Genomic DNA, 22,607 nt, shown 5'->3' on the forward strand with positions numbered 1-22,607 from the left:
AGTATCCCAATTCAGACCATATTAAAAAAGCCTGGATAAACACCTAAAGGGAACTAAGAAAACAATAGGGGAAAAACAAACAAACAAACAAAAAAAAAAACAGCCAACAAAAGATAGAGCCAATATTTATTTTGCCCAAGAGGTACATGGGACTTGAATTAGCATGTGGTTTTACCTACTTTACCCATACCTATAATTACAACACATACATTAAGAGCCTAAATCAAATTAAATGCTGCCCAGCTTTCCTTCAGCAACAATGGTCCAACAGAGGTTATAGACAAGACAGAAGATGCCCTGGTGCAGGTAACAGCAGCATAAAGCAGATGTTCAGAGGGAATCCTGCCAGTGCTGCCAGTACAGGAGTGAGCGGCTGAGCTCAGGATGGGCAGGGAGACAACCCAAGTCCCACTAAGCCCGTGAGCCAGCAAGGCTACAGGGATGGGTTGGTGGAGAACAAATTAAAAAAGAAAAAAAAAAAAAAAAGGAACTCCATTAAACTTTTTGGACTAAATGATCTTAGTGGTGTTTTCCAACCTTAATGCGCTATGATCATTAAGGCAGTTGAGATGAACTGTAAGGAACATGGGTATCACAATTCATAGGACCTGATTCCACAAAATTTTGAAAAGGTTGGCAAAGTGTGGAACTTCTGTAAAGAAGCAGCAAATAAAATAAAAACCGTATTTCCTTGGAGAAAAAAAAAAAGTCTTGCATTGTAACTGGTACTTTGAAATAAGAAAAAACTTCCATAAAAATTGAATTCACCAAATCTAGCATGATAAAAATTGGGGAATTACTGCAGAAGTCTGAGAAAAAAAACAGTGTCTAATTTTATCCTGCTGTAAACCTTATTGCAAAAATCACTAGGAAATTTTTTTCATAAGAAATCTCCAATTGGCCAACAGTTAAAGTCTCAAACTGTTTTCTAAAAAAAAAAAAAAAAAAAAAAAAGCATGTATGCAGCAGTGAAACTTCATAACTGTTCTATTGACACCCTGTGTCATAATCATTTCCTGTGTTAGCCATAACACAGTTTTGTCTGTCCTGTGGCTGTAATCAGTGAAGGCAGAAAGATACACAAGCATTGCCATGGCTTAAAGGGATGCTAGTTCACGAGACTCTCAAGAAAATAATTCTTTCAGGGGGTAGAAATGCATGGCCATAGCTCTTTCCAGAGGATAGCACTCAGCAAGGGCACATCTTCAGATTGTAATTGTCCCTTCCTGACTGTAGATGCAAAGAGCTTAAAAGAAGAGGGCTTTCTTCATCCTGCATGTCCCCACAGAGCCAGAACACACACCTCACTCATTTATCATCATGCCATCGTAACCTGCCAACTTGACAATGATTTTTCCTTTGGGATTTCTAGACTAGAAATGTTATTCAGGTTACAAAAACAACTGCATGCTTTCTCCTTCCTGAGCCAGCGTAGGCCTGCAAGCATGCAAATGAAAAGACTGTAACCTCCCAGGGCTGCAGCTTGTTCCTCAGCCCTCAATGCCCATAGAAACACACACTGATAGAGGAAGAACTGTGCCAGAGTGGTGTGTGGTGTGATGCTGTGGCCATGGTGACCTGTACTTGCTTTGGTACTGATGGTTCAAGAGTCTTTCTTACTGCAGGGTCTTACAGAGAGCAATTTTGCTTCAGCCTCTAAATCAGCCACAGATTATTTTCATCCTTTCATTTTTCCCTCCCTTCCCCCTGGCCAGAAGCGTCCATTTCACTCCCCCACCTCCAAGTGGATTAAGGGGGTGAAGAGGACAAACCCTGCACGCCCAGCAGAACGGATCCAGCGCCAATACAACTCATCGATGTGCACTGAAATCTGCAGGAGGTCTGACCTGGTCAGAGCTCACTCACCTGAGCAGTTCATGTTTCTCAGTAATGACTGCAGGGATGCAGCAAGTCTGCAGGCGCTCACACAGCTGCTTCTTCAGAACAGGAAGCACGTCTGCCTTAAGAGAGCTAAAACACTGCCCTGTTCCAGGAGTGAACTATTATTTTACCTTACACAACTTCTAATTTTTTTTCCCCTCCCCTCATAGATACATTTTATCAGTCCTCCTTTTAAAAATCTTGCTGCTAAATTATTTATGCCATACCATCAAGCGTAATACCTCAGCAGATGTGACCAGATAAACAGAAAGGCAACGCTGCACGGTGGAGTTTAATGCTGTGGAAACATTGGAGTGTTCATTCTACAATTCCACTGACCTTTGCTGACCTTTTTTCAATGTTTGCTTATTGCCACAGTAAGGAAGCACTGCAATATCATTTGGAATGTTTATACACAGATCCTGAAAGTCAATATTTAAGAAAAGCGTGTTTCCTCAGCACATCATTTCTGATCGTGTGCAATCAAAAAAGATAGCACAGAGGTCCCAGTTATACAGAGCACAGGCAATACACGAGATAGAGCAAAGAGATCAAGAGCATAAAACTCCAGCAAAGCCACGCCACAGGACTGCCATGAGGTAAGACAGGCATGAGAGGACAATGTCTGCATGTCGTTACAGCAGGATGCTGCGACACAAAGATGTTACAGATTTGTGGTTATTCTGGGGGCTCCTCTCATTCCCTGCTGGCAATCCTGGCTCTGCAGGATCCATGTAACAAGGCAATAGTGAAATAACGAGCAGGGGAATGCAGTGCTGCTCTGCCATTGCAATGTTAGGTGTGATGTTGCACACTAAAGCATCGGATCAATACTTCCAGCAGCAAGTCGCTCAATACCTCTGAATTATTGCTTCATTTTTCTTCTTATTATAGATGAGTTGTGTTATTATTTTCCCCAAATCGATATTTTACAACCTTTTTTATCCGTTTCTCCATAAATTTTGTGATTACTTTAAACTGGGAATTCCGGTACACTAAATAAGATGCAGTATCTGAGAGGTAGTGAATGTACCAACACAATTTTTTTTTACTCAAGACACTGCCTAAAGACAGGTTCTAATCAATAGCCAGGTCGGAAAAATTTCACGAAAGAAAGTTGGAAGCAGCGCCACTCTTACAGAACCCAAACTCAAGTTCCTAGAAAATATTCCCCACAAAAGACCCCTATTTTAGGAGTAGTGAGGAAAGAGAGGTCTGATGGGCACATGGTGTGGGAAATTTAATTCCAAACAAATATGCTTTTTTACTTTCCCTCAGCTAAAGGGCGACCATAATTCACTGAAATTGTTTCTTACAAAGCAGATAATCCTGTGCACCTTAGAGTGATTTAATTAGCTTCCGTAGCTGTCTCCTGCTAAGTGTTTAAAGCATCTGCAAATCAAATCATGTTAACTCATCTGCTGCACCACTTTCTTTGTTCTATGCATAGGACCTTCCTAATAGCATTAATAGAAGCATGAGTTTCCCTGGAGAGGGGAGCAGCAAAGTGAGTTAATTACATAGTTATTGTAAAATTGTGTACATTATCCCATAGAACACGTAGGGTAAGTATTAAGGGGCTGCACAGAAAGCAATGATAATTTTAAGCGATCCCAAGGACCGCAATTATGTAACACAAAAGGATAATGCAGATTCCCACTGAAGTCAGAGGAATTCTGCAGAAATGCATGCAATCTGCCTGGCTGCTCCTGGCCACAGCACAGCATATTGGCTGCTCCCTACATATCAGCTATAACTGCTACATTCACACTTACTGCAGAATTACAAGACAGAACAGTGGGGGGTAGAATAATCTTCATTCAATGTTTTGTAACACATGAATAAAATGTTTAAAGGGGAAAAAAAATCCTGGGGTTTTCTGCTTTAAATTGTATAGATTCCTGCTCACATACATTTCATCTGATTACACACAGCATCTCAGGTATCCCAAGGAGCAAGTCCACCATCTCCTTTGCACGTGGGTATCCGTAATCCAGTGGGAAGAATCACAGAATCATTAAGGTTGGACTAAATTATCGTAGCGATCTTTTCCAACCAACAACCCATCAGCACCATGCCCTGTAAACCACGTTCCTCTGAAAAATATAATTCATAACAAGTCATTCCCCCCCAGCAACTGTCCAAAGAGACATTACTCTCCAATTAAGTTGCTAACTGAAAGTATTGATCAAATATTTTTGTCTGACTAATGTTTTGCTTTAAGACAGAGCACAAAAAGTAGATTGTTACACACTTCCAATTCTGCATTTTATAGCCTATGTACAGACAGGCATTACCTCACCTGTGCATTAGCTGGTTTTGAGTCACAAGTATTTTCAGTTTCTAATAACCGTCAGTAAGTTTTACATCCCTTTTTCCAGGCAAAGACACATATAAACTCCACTTTCCATAGAACTCTCTAAGTCTTCCTGCAAACAGACCACCCCAGCTAAGATGTGTGCAAAGATTCATGAGGAGCAAAGCACTACAAGGAAACTCACTGCCAGAAAACAAATTCTCAGTCCTCAAAAATACCCTTATTTCCCAACTCTAGTCAGCATGTGACAAGAAGTCTGAGGGGGAAAACTGGAGAGGGGAGGGCGTCATATCCCCCCCTTCCCTTATAAATCAGATTCATTTGTCTTTTGAACAGGATGTGTGAGTGATGCAAAGATGAACGCAAAGAAGAAACCACATGCCTACTGGCTTTGTCTTTGGGAGGTCTGAATTAAATTCTTCATTCCAGAACAAAAGACACTTAGCACAGGTTCTTGTTTCAGTCCCTGACCCACCAGACTTACACCCAGCCCTGAGAGCCCCTCTATCAATAACAGAGCCCAAACTGACAGAACCATTGAGGGAAAGCACAACCAAAGGCAAACGGGCAAACTAAACTCTTTTCCTTTTAAATAAATGACAAGCAGTCTTCAATGCAGATTTAAGGGAAACAAAAGCACAGCAGAATTAAAAACAGGCAGGGGAAATATTACTGTTTTTCAATATGAGGGCTACTCGAAGACTTATTTTTAGGAACAACAATGTAACTGTTATTTCCAGTAGCTGTGCTCAACATGCTGAAGAACTTTGGGGAGAATTTTTTTTTTTTTGGAGTGGTGAAACCAGTCAGAGATCTACCTCTCAAAAATTACATTTCCCTTGCACAAGTGACCTTTCAACATGAAGTCATGCTTACTTCCAGCAGTAAAATCTTGCCTTTCATTCTTACAAATCCAAGCTTACTGCTAGAACTGCTTGAGCATACAAAGGAGGTGCTTCTAATTAGTCAGCCTCATCTTCTATACAAAGCATCTCACAGAAAACCAGGAATGGGATATAATGCAGGAGAGGGAAAAAAAAAAGAAAAAAAAAAAAGAGAGGAGGGAGGGACAATAAGCTCGTGTATTTCAGAAATTATCATGGGATTATAATGCTTGTGGCAACATTCCTACGCAGACCCTAGCACATGGGCCATAGAGAAAGCAACTTTTATGCAGCTTCAGGCATCCCAATGGACATCTAAGCACTTGTTTAGAGCCCATCTGCAGGCAAGAGGCAGAGGGAAGACCTTCCTAGTGGAGATGCACCCAGTGTTACAATGGAGCTGAGACAGGCAGGGGTTTGCATCCCACAGCTCCAAATGCAGAGCTGCTGCAGCCACAAGATTCCTCACTCTTATGCAGATGATGCTAAAAAAGACTCATCAGGTTGAAAAGGGACAAAGCCCAACTTGGAAGAGGCTGCAGTACTAAAACTTGATGGCAAATTGCACCATTATTCACAGACATCACAGGTTTTGCTCCACAACTTTCACTGATTTGAAACAGAGTTTTGTGCCACTTTCTGTTTCATCTAATGTTTATCTTTGCTAGATGGTTGTTACAACATCTTAATTTCCACATGCATTTTCTGTTCCATAAGGACTATAAGAAATGCCATCATTTGTTGGTTCTGTGGAGTTTCTCTCTACTTTTTTGTAAATTAACTCTCTGTCTTCTGCAAATGTGGTTTCCTCATGTTAACCACCAATGCTAACACCTGCTGCTAAGCAAAAGCAGTTCAAGCCTGCAGCTCTTAATGCAAAATGCCAACCACAATTTATGACAACAGGAAAAAGGTGAGAAATAACATTTAGGAGGGAAGAGAGAGAAGGAAAAGTAAAGAAGATGAAGTAACCATGGAGATGGCCATGCAAATCACTTAGAGCAAACTAGGCAAGACTGTAGGCTCTGCAATGGTAACTGTTCCAATCTGGGCTCCTTATTGCAATATCTGACTTCTTTCCTTGAGAAAAAAAAAATGCTATGAAACATCTTCTGCTCAGTTGTATGTACGAAACAAATTCAAGCAGAATATTTGACTTACTGCACAACCACAGCCCAATTCGTATCATGCTACCATGTTTGTGACGTGAATAAGTTGTGCCCTACCTTGTAGAAGGATAGATTTGCATGTGCTTGGTTTGGCAGGACTGAGTATTGTTTGTTTTATGCTTTTATAATTAACTGCAAAGCCCACAACAGAATAATGGTGAAAACTTTTCAAGGAATATAGTGTTATATTTATAACTATAGTTTATAGTTATACATAGGTGAAATGCTGTAATGTGACAGAAAGTACAGCAATAATAGCAGAGAAGCACAATCCTAGGCTACAGCAACAAACACAAGCCCAAATGCTGCAGCTATGGACACAGAATCAAAAGAAGGAAAACTGCTTACCTTTGGAAGGCCTCAGGTAGGCAGAGATCTCCAGTAAAAGACGCCTTACCTCCGCTGCCAGCCCTTTAATGAGGTCTGAGAAAGGGTGGATCCTAGCTTCACTCCTTTCTGTCACTCAGGAGCATTGCAAACACTTGAGCTCCCCTGAGTTGGCCCTGCCTTCCCACCAGGAGCTCAATCACTGCTTCAGGCCATGACTTAGCATTTCCTCTACAATAGGTTGCTCTGAAAGTAAAGCCTCCTATTTATTTCCATGGAAACAACAACTGATAGGAAGAGCACAAGAACACTATTTAGTAGAGTAAGTTTCCTGCTACAAAACACTACTTTTCAACATTGTTAAACAGCAATGAACAAGAGTCTGCATGCCATGCTCCTAACAACCTGCACCAGAAGAGGTGACCCACTGTCACTGTCACCACTGCTGAAATGCTCCACTCACCACCTCACTGCATTACACCACCGTTTGGTCTCCATAAACATTCAGAAATGAATGTCAATTGGTGTAATTTTTTCCTCATGGAGGAATTCAGTTCTACTCCTTTGCTTCATATACAATTCCATGTCAGAAGCCAGTTTGTCAGACAGCTCGTCTGCTGCCATCTGTCACACGACAACAAAATGAAATGGAATATCAGTGGGAAGATTCAACCTCTGCTGCTATCCCATCAACATCTGCTTCTGACATTCTGGACCAACAAAGAAAAATAGGAGGTGTTATTTTCAGAGCAGCCCTCGTATATTAGACAATGGGGCTTGAGATTTTTTTTGAAGGGGGAAAGGATTGAAGAGATCTTTAAGAAAATGCAGTAGAAAGGCTAGTACCAAGCCCACCATGCTCCTGCTTACCACTATCAGCAACTGGCTGCTGACAGAGGTCTGCCAGAAGGCTCCAGGGAGTTTGCAGAGATTGCTGAAACACCTGCACAGACCAAATCCTTAACAAAATTCTATCTGATGTAAGGCATTAGTCAACCATTATCATGAAATAAACATGGACTATTGCCAAAAGTCTCAGATCATTTAAAACACCGTGGTTACAATTCCCTTCCTTTCTGAGTTGCTTTTGTCCTCCCCTCAGTTGGCTCCTGCAGTGCAGCAACACAGTTGCAGATATCAGTGCCTACAAGGGCATGCCCCACCGCCTGCAATGCCTTACACACAGAAATAGTCAAGCTCTGATTTAAATAAAATAAAAAGTGCATGTTAGCACAGGAGGCAACTCCTCAATGTCTCCAGCAGGACTGAGAAGCCGCCAGCATTAAACCATACCGGGACAAAATTGTTTCCAGCATTTCTACACAGGACCCACAGCCGACCACCCCACTTATGCACTTGATGTCTTCATAACTAAGCAGAAGAGTCTGCGTGAGTTCTTGCAAGATAGCAGAAAAGTACAAAGAACTTTGCACTCCATGCAATAAATTGCTCTTGCATCCACTAAGATGAAAGGCTACAAGTACAAGATTTTCCTTTTATCTATATGTTAACAAAAAAAAAGCCAGAATGTGTAGGCTGTATTGGGGCATATCTACTCTGCAGTCACTGCTGTCAGCAAGCTTTAACCAGGCTAGGTAAGTGTTCCTGGCTGAATAGGGATGCTAGTACAAAGCTCAAAACAAGTGAGGCTGCCCAAGTCCTGCCCCTGGGCAACTGTGGTTCCACACCACAATGTCAGAGTCAGCTGAACATTCATTGGAATGACTAAATGCCTAGGCAAAATGAGGCCCCACTAACAAGCACCTCAAAGGATTAAGGATTAACAGCTTAAGGAGCCTGTTTTGCAGGTAGCGCAGTGCAAGAGCCAGTGGTTATGCATTAAATTCACATTCTGACATCTTTCCCTATCTACTCAGGCACCTCTGACATCAGGGCCCGTGGTTTAGCCATTTCTCAGTACCACACAGTAAATCCTGCAGGCGGTTCCAGGCAGAAACCAAAAACTGCTGCACCCCCTGAGAAGTGCAGGAAAGATGAGACAGGTAAATACAGACACACAGGACAGCCAGAATTCCCTTCTAATAGTCTGTGAAAAATTTCAGTGGCAATGAGCACTGCTTTATGGACCAGGAAAGTGCCCTGTTCCTCTCTCCAGGGCACAAAATGAAAACACATTAAGCTGAGCACAGCAGCCCTTGCTGTGACTATGAACTGCCCATTGTTGTGGCATTTGTCTAATCAGAATATCCATGCATTACAAAAGAAGACAGTGAAGCTCCTGTAGCAAGAGAACACAATTCAGGCTTTTTAGAAATTCATCTCACCTCTCTGTTTCATTGGCCTTAACAAAAAAAAAAAAAAAAAAAAAAAAAAGAATAAAAGAAGAAAAAAAAAAAAGAGGGAATAATATCTTATCAATTGACATGAGCTAAAAGAAGAATAATAAGAAAAAAAGATTAATAATTTCAGTCTGGAATAAGGGAGTTTTGAAGCAAAGGCATGAAAATGTAAAGGTTTTGGGGTGGGGATAAATAAAAGAATTTACAAGGCTTATTTTTGAGAATTCAGAGGGCTAATTTATCATGGAGTAAGTCTAGAACTTGAAAAGCAAAAAATGGTTTATTGGCTTTGAAGGTCAGATAACTATGTTATATCATATTCATTGGGTTAAGGTTCCAAGGGTCTAGAGGGTTGCATGACAATTGCTGGATTCCTTATAAACTCTAGTTTATACCTTTATCGTTAATAGCTTTCTAATCCTTTACCACAAATTTATAGTTTAGAAATGGCAACACATCTTAAAGATTAAAGGTAGGTGACAAACAGTTCATGTCCTTTAATAATCAAATCACATAGCTTAGATTGGGGGCTTATCAGGCTTTTTCCTACTCTATGGTTTCATAGGTAGGGAATACTTTATATCCCTATTACATGAATGATGAATGGGACCATTGGTTATGGGCTGTTATTTGCTTGGCTGTAGTCAATATGTTTTCTTTGGACAGGGACCTCAGTGATTTATTTCTCTTTTGGCCTTATCACTTATTAACTCAGGGCAGACAGAAAAAGCCAAGGTTGTGAATAAGGACTAGTGCCCATTTAGACTTCTAATATCAGAGAAAATATTCTTTTTAATGATCCAGCTACCCTTTGCTGTGTACACTCTGATTGCACTTCCCTCTAACTAGAAAATAAAGGTCATATTTCTTGGAAAGTGTATACATAAAATATGCAAAATAATATGTTTCCTTCACAGCCAGCTTTATTCTGACGGTTGCTGTAATTGCTTTCATTTTGCAGCTGTCCTACAGGTACACTGCACACTTTTAGTGATTGTTTCTTGCAGTGTGTTATGGTGCTGCCAGTGTTTAAGAAATACCAAAGATATGCGGGTTCTGTGTTCCTATTAGCATACAAAAGGGATTTTCCAGTCTACCTTCACCGCCTTCCCTCTGTCTGATAATACTCTTTTCCCTGCAATCAATTCTGATTCCTCCCAGCTTCCTTTTCTCAGTTTCTGAAAACTAAACCAACAACCTTTCCTAATAATATTCTTAATATTCTACCCTGCCAACACTGTCCACACTTCACCGTACACATACTAACAAACAGTAAAAAGCTGCCTCTGCAGCAACTTTCACACCAACTCCACGACTAAATAACAAATGTTAAGTTCTTGCACCAAAACAAGTGCAACTATTTATTAGTTTATTTACAGGAGCAGACAAGGTAGTAGCACAGGCTCAGCGGAGCAGCTAAGTTAATGGACTGGAACTCAGAAAGGGCTGAGTTCAACCTTAAATTCAGCTAGGGATTTCCTGAGGACAACTTCCTCTTTCCATGGCAGGTCATATGTAAGATCAGACAACTGGTTTGGGTGCATGGTGAACCCAGACCTTCAGCGCTTAAAGAAAACCCTTACAGTGGCAGAAAGCCAGGAGCATCGTGCAACTTCAGTCCAATGGCAGGTCTGCACCTGAGCTCTGCACACCATTCAATGCCTACCATGTACCCAGGGAAAGCGCTGGCTCTTCTCTAGCACTCTGTGACTATTTAGCTCCGGGATATCTGATACTTCTTATTCTAACACACCTCTTTTCTATTTATCAGTGAAGGGCAGTTAAAACTGCTGTTAAAAACAAATGGCATTCGTTTCCTAGCTTCTGGCCACTTTTCTAGAGAACTGATTTGTTCTGTATTTCACTTCAGATTAACGGTCATCATATCTTTGAGGATGAAGAATTTTAGAAACGTATCAGGATAAAATCCAAGACAGTACAGAGATACTGGCTTTTCTATTTATTTTTATTGTTCTGTTGATGGTGGCCTTCTCTCCTCATATATACTAATCTGCTACTTAAGTGCTCATGATTTAATAATAAACACATGGAGCATTGTAAAGCTAATGAGCTTGTGTACTACTGATGTTGAGAATTACTGTCACTAGGCTTTTACATACAAGATACACAGCTATGGCCAAGGTTAGCTGGTGTAAGGGTCAAGCCCATCCACTAATGAGGCTCCAGAGAGGCTCCAGGAATCTCTTGACAGCCAGTCTGTCAAGAGATTATTACCAACTATTACCAACTTTTTACCAACTATTTTTTCAATCTACAAACTCCAGAACTCTCCATTCTGAAGGCTGATTACTTCATTGATTATGCATCTTTTGAACCTTGGTGTCTTCTTGATAGCAGAAAATTTTCTTTGCAAAGGAATTGCTGGAGCTTACTGGACTGGAAACTTTAGGGATAAGAGATCGTGGTATAAGTGGTTCCAATTCTGAGCAGATCTGTGAACATGACCTAGACCTTTGCTTCTGTGGTCACAGACTTAAATTATTAATGGCAATGAGTAGTTTTTGGTCTCTTACCTTTAATCATTGAATCACAGAATATCCTGAGTTGGAAGGGACCCAATAAGGATCATCAAATCCAACTCTTGGAGGTATTTGACTTTAGAAATGAAGAGAATGATTCTCATTAACAACTACCCCCACTCTTGAGTAAATTAAACCATCTAAAGAGAAAAAAAGACAAAAACATAAAGCCACCAAAAAAATCTGCTTTTGAAAATGTTACTCAAATCATCTGTGAACTGCAAGGCTCTTCCTGTTTGTACACAGACTCAACTGCTTTTGGAAGTAAGTAAAGGGTGAGATGTGGATGGAGCAGGAATTTTTCCTCATGAGGCTATCTCTCCTTTGTAACAACTGGGGGAGTGAAAAGTTCTCTGAGAAGCCCTGAGACATTCCAGAGAAAGAGGTGGTTTCCCAGAAATTCTGCAAAGCCCCCGGCCTGCACACGGCCAGCATTTCTACACCGCTCTACACACAATAGCCAAAAAGTGCAATGCAAATATGACCAGCCTCTCCAGTGTTCCACTAGGAGTTTGCCTTCATTGCAATTACTGCAGTTGGATTAGATGATCTTGGAAGGTCCCTTCCAACTGAACTACTCTATTCTGCTCTGGCAGATTGGCACTCAACACCTCAGTCACACTGCTCAGCAAGCCCTGTTTGATAGAGTCTATGACGCTGACCTTACGTTCCCCATTACTGTTAGCAGCACTTCTGGAGTCGTACCACATCCAATCACGTGCTGTCAACACACAACGGTCTCCAAGCAAGACTAATACAAAGGAAAAACATTCCTAAATTCCAATCCACACCCAACCATATAACCAATTTGCAAGATAATAATAATAAAAAATCAGGATTTGGGGTAGCAACCACCACAGATCTGAATTAGTCACATGTTCATAGCTTAGTACAAAGCCACGTACTTCTGGCCCCCTACTAATCTGCTGCTCTAGTTTGGGAACAAAAGCACAAACCTTTAAATGGAGCAGGTGGTGGCACAAAGTAGTTCATTTTTGGATGCACCATAAGTGGAATATCTTTTCCAACACGTGGTGAGCACAACCGTCCTTTCACTTACACACTGCAGTCCCACTCAGACCACACCGTTTGGTACTACCATGCACAGCAAAATTCATCCATGAAAATCACACTGTCCACGATGTCCATCATAAATAAATAAATACCAAGCACCAAAAATCTCAAAAGCCTGGCCAGGTGTCAAAAAACGGTGTCAATTCTCATCCCTGAATTCAACCATATTCTCTGAGTTGCCTTGACAAACTACCCAGGGATACGTATCCATAACGGCTTCTTCATTTATCTTAGCTTTTCCATTCTAAAATAAATTAGTGGCACATAATTTCTAAGTTGTGACATGAAGAAGAATTAATTTGCTGCTCTTCAGTATCTGAATAGATTTACAGGTAAAGGATTCCCCAAGGAAACACTGACCAGCATGGTGCTTCACTGGCTCATATACTTCTGGGTGCAGTATGACTTTTCAATATAATTCCAAAGTGAACACAGAGGTAAAATGTATTCATATTTCTGTATTTCTAATAATGTTCTCTCTGGAATGTCAAAGCTCAAAATTTAAGAAATAACTGCTCTGCATGTGCATGCTAATACACTGCTTTGCAGATGGGAAATAGAAAAGTCTTCTTGTAAAGCACAGAGCTACACTGGTATATTTCTTCCAGAAATAATTACAAAATCCAGGATTTCTCTGTATATATGTGACTTTGATTCTTAGATGGCACATGGACTACTTAGAGATCACGTTACTAAGTTAGCTGCAGTTAATGGGGAAAAAAAGGCTAAAATTAATGGGTCACTAGGTATTTTCTTCTGAGAACTTAAGTACTTAACAGTAAGAAAAAAACAGTTTACAGCCAGGTGGCTTGAGGGGATATTTTGTTGAACGCTGATTAAAAATAATTTCTTCTAAATGAGACCTGACCACAAAATGGGTCCATTAACGAGCAGGGACATTCTCACCAGAAAGGAAACTACGCTTGATCGACTCCTGCACCGCCCACAAACCCCAGGTCTTTTTCTCTCTCACACACACACACTCTCTTTTATTTTTTCCTTCTTCTCCTCTCCCCTTTTCTTGTTCTTAATAGCAGGGTAAATAAGCAGCAAGTGATGCCGAAATGTTTTCGGCCAAAAACAGAGGCCAAACTCCTCTGAGAAAACATTTGGCCTCTGTGGTTTTGTAATATGTTCCAGAACACTGAGTTCACTGAAGAACATTGTGAAAAACTCCCATCGGCTGCAGTGATGCTGGGGAATGTTACTGCATCCCAACTTCCAATTGGTCCATTTCCTGCAGGCCTTGTTAAAAAAAAAAAATAAAAAAAAAAAAAGGAAAAAAAAAGAAAAAAAAATAGTGCTATGTGGGAGTTAAAACAAGTTCTCATGGGAAAAATGAATGGTAAGAAATTCTAGCTTTAAAAGAAACAGCTAATCTGCTAGTTTGATTGTTCTTCAAAACTTACAATGAACCAATAATCCTAATTAAAAACACTTGGCCTAGTTCTCTAAAGCATCATAGCTTTTTCTATGCTTCGTTTGTACACACCATAGACTATTAGTTTTTTTCTAGTGCTCACTAACAAAGTGCTGACTTTGTTGGGATGGCTGAGCTAATTTCGTGAACTCAGTGTGAAACCTTAGCTAAACAAAATTGTGGTAATTTTCCTTAATTTGTAGAAGTGATTGGAGTGCAAACAAAATTTTCCTCTTGGGTCAATCCTATAATTTTCAATTAACTAAAACTAATCGGCAGGCGTGTACCGAACCTGCATTTTGTTTAAAGGGCTGGAAGGCACTTCTGAAGGTCAGGATGCATTAATTGTTTTTATTTTAGTTTCATTTAGTCCTTTAAAAAAAAAAGACACATTTAAGATCAGGCTGCCTGTGAAAGGATTGAAAAGATGCAAATTGTGGGAGGTACCATTTCAGTCACAACAGCATTTCCATATCCACCCCCACTCCATAAAAGCTGCGTAAGTGCAAGAATTGTCCATAGATTGGATCACCTTTGATTCTGTCATTGTTGTTTAGTATTTCATAACTTTTGTTTATTGAATGAAAAATCATGTGTTTCAAACACTAACCTGAAAAGGCATATATGGAAATACTTTCCCTACTGGGACAACTTATTTCCACATTCAACCATCTGCTTTTGGGCAAGCAGGCTAAACTGCCATTCTTCTTTCTCCTAGAAAAGCTATATAACAGTGATCTGAAAAGAAAAACAAAATGGGTCCGAGCCATTTTACCATTTAAATTGCATAAAGAAGTCCCCATAAATTTCCTTGTATAGTCGAGAAGGGTCAGGTTTCCTCCCTGTCTCTCACTTCGCATGCACACTTTCCATTTCACTGGCCAAACTGCAGCCAGCCCAGTGGCTTACCAACAAGCAGGAGAGCACAGCTTACTGTACGCAGTCAGGAAGGGAAAGGATTCACAGTGAAACTGTCCAGAGCTCTGGCTGACACCTTCATGTGGTGCACGCTGCCAATTTGCACCAGCTGGCAATTTCACCCTTTTCCTTTTTCTTTTGTTCCAGCACATTCAAACCCTAAGTAACTTTATGGTATGATGCATTATTGTTCAATGTATGAACTTCCCACACCATGTTGAAATCATACCACTCACAAAGAACACACAGCAAAGTCTGCTGCTTAGTGAATAAGGCAATAGGTGAATACTAAGTCCCACAAAACAAAACAAAATAAAACAAAAAAAAACCCAGCACATAATCCCAAACAGAGGAGAGAGCATTTGCAAGAAGAAAGCTTATATATCACCTTTGTTCAACTTGCACTGCATTAAAGAAATCTAATGAGAGCTTTGTTAATCAGAGCACAGAAGTCCATCCTTTGCCTTGAACTCCTGGGTGTACACTCCCAGCTGGATAAATGTACGTGCCCAGTGTAATTCAGAATGATCCATAATATGTACTTATGTGGCGTATTATTCTTAAAGTTTGAGGTGCAGTCAAAGATGAGGCAAGGAATTGCACTGGATTGTGATGATGTTCTTCAAGCAAACAGTTACAGAAGCAGTAGCCCTGTCTGCACTACGGCTCAAACAACAAGCACATCCAAACCTGGAGCAAGTTGTTAATTCTCAAAGCATGCATAGCTTCCAAGGAATCAAAGATACAAGTTTGTTTGTTTGCTTTAAAAGGTAGGCTGCTACTTGGTTTATTTCCCATGCCATCTATATTACTGCTGAGAGTGATTTAACATCTACATTACCGTAATGTCTTAGCAGTTTTGTCAATACCTCTTCAGGCCAGAGCACCCTTCTCAGTGGTCTCAGTATGGGATGCCAGCCCAAAACACAGCAAGTCATCATGTCTGAAGCACTGACCGGGGTAAAAGCCACATGGCCCCCACAGAAGCCAGAAGTGAGTACGTTATAAGGAAATGGGAAGGCAAACAGGCTGTGCTTTCAATACTTGCTGGGCCCTGGTACAACATGAGATGCAGATTTTTAGCAAGGCTATTTCTTGGAAAGCAGGTTTGTGAACACACTGTGTGTCTGGCTCATTTCTTCACACCCGTAGCTCCCAGGTAAAGAGATGCCCTACAGCGAGGACCAACAAGCAAACAAACACCCCACACTGGCATGCCTTCTGATTCATCTCTATATTCCTCCATTTCAGAAATTCAACTTTATATTGGTATCTTCAATGACGTGCTCAGCCCAAATAATAAAATATGGTACAGCTTTTAATGATGAAAGCTGAAGCCCTAGTGAGCATGATACATTGCCTACCCTATTTCTCCACATTATATCTGGCACTAAAGCATCCTTACCTGTGTAAATGAATCTTCCAGGCGTTCCCTTGCAAAACTGCTTAGACTTGTAGGACAATGTGACTTCTACAACCCCTGGGATATGTCGGGGAGGTGTCTGTACGCGGATGGCATGAGGAGTAATCAGCTAGAGGAAAACATTGAGAAGAGAAAAGAGGGGGGTGGGGGGGAAAGCACTGTTAGATGCTGAACACTTCTTTAATAACACTTTCCTCTGAGATCACAGTAAACAAGCTTTGAAACATGTAATTAACCTGTCAATGTTTGAATACAGTCACAATGTAACCCACACAAAAGCCAGAGACTGCAATATTTACAAGCATTTTCCCTTCTCATCCAAAGCAACATTATTTCTGTTTTCATACATGGCAGATGCTCGCTTCCTAGCACAAGCATTAGCCCTGGTTTAATGCAACAGCTTTAGCTTACACCAGCAAGATGCTCACATTTGCTCAGGTGAACTCCAGGGTCATGACAGTGTCCAGCAAACCTAACTGATAAATGATGCATGGTTCTGCATGTGACATCCCTTCAGCTGAGATTGGCTGCCCAGTGCAAGCTCAGGCAGGCTTTTAAAACTGGTCCCCAGCTGACATCTGTACACTGCAAAAGCACCATGTGCTGCAGTTTTAATTAGAGACTCTTTCCTATTCATTTTCTGGAGGCATAACTGATTACCGCAGAAATGCAAAGTTGGGTTTCTGAAGTATGCAGGGTGTTTCCTTGCAACTGATCAAAGCCCTCAAAAGAGGTGTACCAAATATAACCATTTATCCATTTGTTCCAGTTTGCATCTACTGACACAGTGGCTGACACTGATACTGTGGCTGACACACCTCTGAGAGGTCTCCTCTACGTGCAGGTAATAAATAGGAAACTTAACTTCCTTGCTAAGAGGATTAGTGCTCTTGTACTCCACACAGAAGGATGGGACAGTGCTTCTCATCCTGGACTCTGTTAGGATTATTGGCTGGATTTAAAACACAGTCCTTGAAAATAACATTAGAACCATTCAGGAGTTCACTAGTTTCTTGCACTTTAACTCAGAATTTTTGCTATGTTCAGAAACTACAGAATTGCTCTCCCCATCACTGAAATGTCATTTTCTCACTCATTCTGCCACCTCAGGCAGGAGAAGTAAAAAAGGTACATAGAAAAAGTGCCATGACTGTATCCAGCAAACAAGATACAGCTCTGGCACATGCACTACCCTACTCTTGGGCACCTTAAAACACAACCAACCAGGCCCACAACCACCCCAGTCAGTGATCAAAGCCACAGGTACCCTAAGCAGACAATAACTCAGAGCTGTCAGCTGACTTACATCCTGGATTAGGGAATACAATTTAATGCCTTTTTAAAAAAATTTTTATTTTTTTAATAAAAGCTGACTTAGACTTTATTTTTAACCAGGAATGAAGTATTTCAAAATCACAGTGAGATCCTATAAAAAAATTAGGCTTCTAAGCAGGTCATCGTTTAGGGCACAGGACTGTTGCTCCAAGCATGTATCACGAACTGCCAACAAAGCTAAAATTCCCAAATAAAGCAGTCTGTAAAAACACAAAACAAAACAAAACACAAAAAAAAAAACAACAAAGAAGGAGAGGAATGTCTGCCTCAGAGCCATCTGTGTTACGGCAGGAAATGGCATTCACAGTAGGAAGTTCTCCATATTTAAAATAAGAAAATTAGTATTAGATCAAGTTGAAGATTAAAAACAACACTACCAGCATCAAATATTCCAAACGTTATTCAGTTCCACATAAATTATAGGATCAGCTCCCAACCCATGTCATTTTAGAAATGATCACATAAGAATCAATGTTCTTGTCTGAGAGCTCCAAAGAGATCTTTGAAATTACATGATTTAGGAACTTATTTTTGAAAGGAACATGCCTTTTTCCCCAAATTACTCACTCTATCTACTGGTCAAAACAAACAAACAACTCTGAGGATCCCTTTTACTTAAACTGAGTTGCCTTAAAATTGAGCTGACCAAAGTCACAAACTCTAGGCTAATGCTCTACATGCCCCCGATCGTCAGCAGAAACACAACAATAATTTCCTTCCATGGTTGTAGACACCTCTCAGTTAGCATAAGCTGCTCCCTGGAAGTATCTACCTTTCTCCAGTTAACCAAGGTGACAAATTTAGATGCTTAACTGTAGGCAGCCAAGCATAGCTGAGATAAATCCCACCCTCAGGTAGTTGTAGTCAGCTGGGTGGACTGGCAAGGTGAGAAAAAAATTCATGACATTTTCAGAGGAAAAAATGATTGTAAATACAGCCAAGGATTTTAATAGTGCAGATTAACGTGCTAGTCTTACTGCACCAGTGTGTGCCCCTCACCCCCATTCTGGCATGAGCTATACGGGCAGCTTCTGGTTGTATCTTTGAATTTCCCAACATTTACTGGTCTGTCACCACTTTAATGTTCTTTAAACATAATTTGTGGCATTTTCCAATACTCATCTTCACTGGTTCCCAAGAAATGTCTGACCTATTTATGGTCCATTGTTACAGAGAGCTGGGGAGAGTTAAGCAAGTTTCCTGGTTTGTTCTCCACAAACAGTTTGGTTTTCCTTTGTGCTCTGAAGTAAATAAGTTTAACTGTGTTTAAAACCACAAATATACAATACTGTCTCCCACACATTCCCAAAGGGTGAACATTATGTCTAAAGTTATATGGTTTAGGATAATCAGTATATATTTTATTCCTCTCTTCTCTGGAACTGAAGTCTGGAAGATGTATGTGGAGAATACACGTTCCTCTTCCTTTAGCTTTTTCTCCTTACCTCTACCACTGACCACTATCAGGAATGCAGCACTGAACTAGAAGTACCTGACCTTCTGGGTCAAATTTGGTTCTCATGCCCACAGAAAGGGAACTAGCTAACTTGGTTACATACCAGTATTCCCCTGTATTGTTGCTGGCTCAAGAAATTGTATTTCAGAGACAAAAAATGTCATTACACTTAGAAACCTGTCCTCTGAATCCACCTCTGTTCTTGAACTCTGGTTCCCCAACACCATCAGGGTACCATTCTGAATTTGTTTTGCTGTCAGTGTGATTCACAGGTGCTGCATGGATCTGGGTGCACAGCCAGAGCAAATCTACCCCTAAATCTCAACTACTCCAGAACTGTGGCATATTTTTCTGTTGAAGTGCTGACCTGTGGTGTGATCAGGGGAACTCCCACGTTTTGCTAGCATATTTTCTCCTCTTACGCTGACACACATTATACTTTTTTCAATGAACATTCTGCCTAATATTTGCATGCAAAGCACCTGGAAGAGGTAAGCTATTAGAATCGGGTGATCTTGAACATAAAGATGCCTTTTCTGGAGCCCTCCGAGACCCAAAGTGTTGAACTTCTTGAGAAACATCATTATATGTTCACCCCATTGCTTTCATAGACATCTGCCATTGTCCACTGCCAAATACAATACACAGAGAAGATGAACCACCCAGTGTGGGCATTATGATGCTCTAACCTCAGGTGGAAACACATATTGCATTAACAGACAACACAACACCTAACATGACATGAAATAAGAATCTGTAAGAAAGAATTACCTACATTTCTGAGCATGTGTTTAGATGTAAACCCCGAGCAATGCACTAACTTGTGACTTGGAGATAAACCAAGCAGCCAGCATCCCAAATCCAACTTCCTTTCCTGATCCAGTAGTTGGTAAATTGAGATCTGGAGTTGGACAAAAACTACCAACTGCACCCTTCTCCCAAGGGGTTTTCAAGTGAATTGGTCTGGTACTTGGCATCTGTACTAGATGTTTTATATAAACTCTTACTTGTTCTAACCCAAGTTAGAGATATTCAGAATGGATGGAGGTCCATGTCCTTCAAAATCTGAAACACATTTAGTTTGTGTACAACAGGCCTCTTTCTGTGGTTTGCTAATATATTCTAGACATTCTTCTGTGATACAGCATCATTTCACACTCTTCAGAGTGCCAGGTTACTTTCTTTTTTTGAAAAGTGACATTTAATAAGAAGATGTCATTAATCTGAGTCACCAGTTTATTTCTGCGTGCTTGAGCTCTGGTTTGTGGTTGGGGAAATGGTGACAATCGGTCATAAATTTAACTTGGACTCTGTGTGAAGAGGACTATTAGGACAGGAATTACAAAAAAAAAAAATCCAACAAACTGAAGGTAATGAATGGCTTGCAGTAGGAACGGGACCCTTAAGGTATCTATTTTCAAAAGTGACCAGTGGCTTCGCGTGCCTCAGTACTGGGTATCCAGATGCTGATTAATAAGCCTTGGCTTTCAGAATGAGGGTGCCTACTCATTTTTTAAAAATGAGTCAGCCCTCCAAAATAAGCACTCAGAAAGAGAGACTTCCAAAATCAATAATAAACATGAAAAGCAAAACAAAAAACCGTGTCACAGAATTTGATTCAGCAGCACTAAAAAAAATGAAGCTCTGTTTTTGTGCTGTACAAAGGCAAAAGAGCTGATGTTTCAGTGCTTCATCTTCTCTTAATATAAAAGAAAGAAGTTGTTTCCAGCTGACTCTGTGCAGCTGGAGGAATGTTCTTGGCAGGAAAATGTTTGAAGAAATAGCTCATTTTAAGCAAATATTGTGGAATATTTATAAGAAACTAATTTTGTCTTCACAATCATGTGTGCTTGCTCTGAAACTCGACTCCTGGAATTATGGTCCCCCAATAACAGGATTTTATCAGCAGCTCAGATTTGGGATATTTGCAGCAATGTGCAGTGCTGGGTAAAAAACTAAATAACAAATCCTCCTGTTTGTGGACTGGGCAAACAGAAAGGCAGAGTCTATCTGGCAAACAGACTATTTGCTGGGAGTTGTCTGTTCAGATTCAGCATGTGAACACGATATACCAATACTGTTTCCCTGCCAGTTCTAAAAGTCCCTTGAAAAAAAAAGACATCAGATGGCTCATTTTGCTGTATTCTAAAAATATCAAAGGCTCTTAAAGTCATTTTTATAAAGTAATATGGAAGTTAAGGATTAATTGAACCCACTGGCTTAGGGTATCTGCATTTCTGCAAAAAATTAATGTGACAAATTAAGTTTTTATTTAGTTCTCCCTGGCTGAGAAAGGTTGTAATTACGTTAGAGTGTTTACAGCTAAAATATATGTTTAAATAATAAATACGTGTTTCAGAAACCATTTTAAACCTCCTTTTTAAACAGTGTACTCCATTTCAAGCATATAAATATTTCAATTACAAAACTTGAATACATGTAAAATAAATTAAAAATATATTATTTACACTTCAAATTATTTATAACATATGCTGCTTGACATCAACAAACACACCCTTAAAGTGAACGATATTTTTTGGTTTTTAGCTTTGCTTCTCAACAGTGGTAGGATTTATACTTTAAATATCCATGCATCTCAAGTACTTACATGGGTTTTGCTATAATAAAATCCAAGCAATATAGGATCTTTATGATAATTATCTTCCCAGCACCTCTCTGAAGAAGGTGACTAATCTTATTACGATGTTGGAGAAAGGGAATTGAACTTTAAGCAGATTATGTGATTTGCCCAAGGTCCTATGCAAAGTCTGTGGCAAAATGATACTTAACTTCGACTGCATCCCCCAAACCATCCGCAATTGCAATCTGAAGTGATACTGGACAAATCCATGTGAACACACTTCACAGTGCTCACTCTTTTCCTTTAGTTTCCTCCTGTCTAACTTTGGTTTAGATTTTATGCAGCCCAGTTAAAACCATGTGTTCTTTGGATACATGAAACAACAGGGAGAAATCAAGAATTCTTGTTGAATTCAATTACAAAATAAGCTGTTTGAAACCAGGTCTGTCTGGCAGCTTGCGATGGACCTGCTCCAGGTTTAAAATCATACTGATATTCAGAAAATGGGTAGTTCAAGTCTACACTACTAAAGTAAAGCAAAAATATTCTTCCTGAGCACTGAAATAAGCCAGACATTTTTAGACGTGGGAAGGCAAATGAAAGAACTTGTTTTGTATTTCGTATGTGGTTGGTATGAGTAATTTCAATTATTTATACATCAATATCACTTAGGGGTTATTTAGACAGCTGATGCCTTTCTGCACTTGTTGACCATGTTTGTCTGCTTCTTTTAGAAATAATCTCTTTTCCCCTATAGAATTTTCTATCATTCTCATGGGTTGTGAAATTGAGAACTAATTCTTTAAGGGAGAGATAGTGGAATAGTTTTGACTCAAAGCCGACCTGCAGCCCGTTACAGCATTCACAGCAACAGACTGACTTTGATCTGGGCCCCATCTATAGTGTTATTAATTTTATGACAAGGATTTCTAAGCATCATCAACAATGTTTTGACCGGCACTCACTTACCTGAGGTTAGGAT

At 40.1% G+C, this 22,607-nt stretch overlaps 1 protein-coding gene across 10 annotated transcripts in view; it reads right to left on the reverse strand.

The window, feature by feature from the left end:
* EBF1 (EBF transcription factor 1) overlaps positions 1 to 22,607 on the reverse strand; it is a 266,492-nt gene that overhangs the window by 47,444 nt on the left and 196,441 nt on the right. For all 10 annotated transcript variants that reach the window (XM_052684476.1, XM_052684475.1, XM_052684474.1 and 7 more), the window contains one exon: positions 16,236 to 16,362. In XM_052684476.1, the coding sequence (XP_052540436.1) occupies positions 16,236 to 16,362 (127 nt within the window). The remainder of the gene's footprint in view (positions 1 to 16,235; positions 16,363 to 22,607) is intronic.

This window comes from Tympanuchus pallidicinctus, unplaced genomic scaffold (assembly GCF_026119805.1).
Source record: "Tympanuchus pallidicinctus isolate F22 unplaced genomic scaffold, pur_lepc_1.0 scaffold21, whole genome shotgun sequence".
In the NCBI taxonomy this organism is placed as follows: Eukaryota; Metazoa; Chordata; class Aves; order Galliformes; family Phasianidae; genus Tympanuchus; species Tympanuchus pallidicinctus.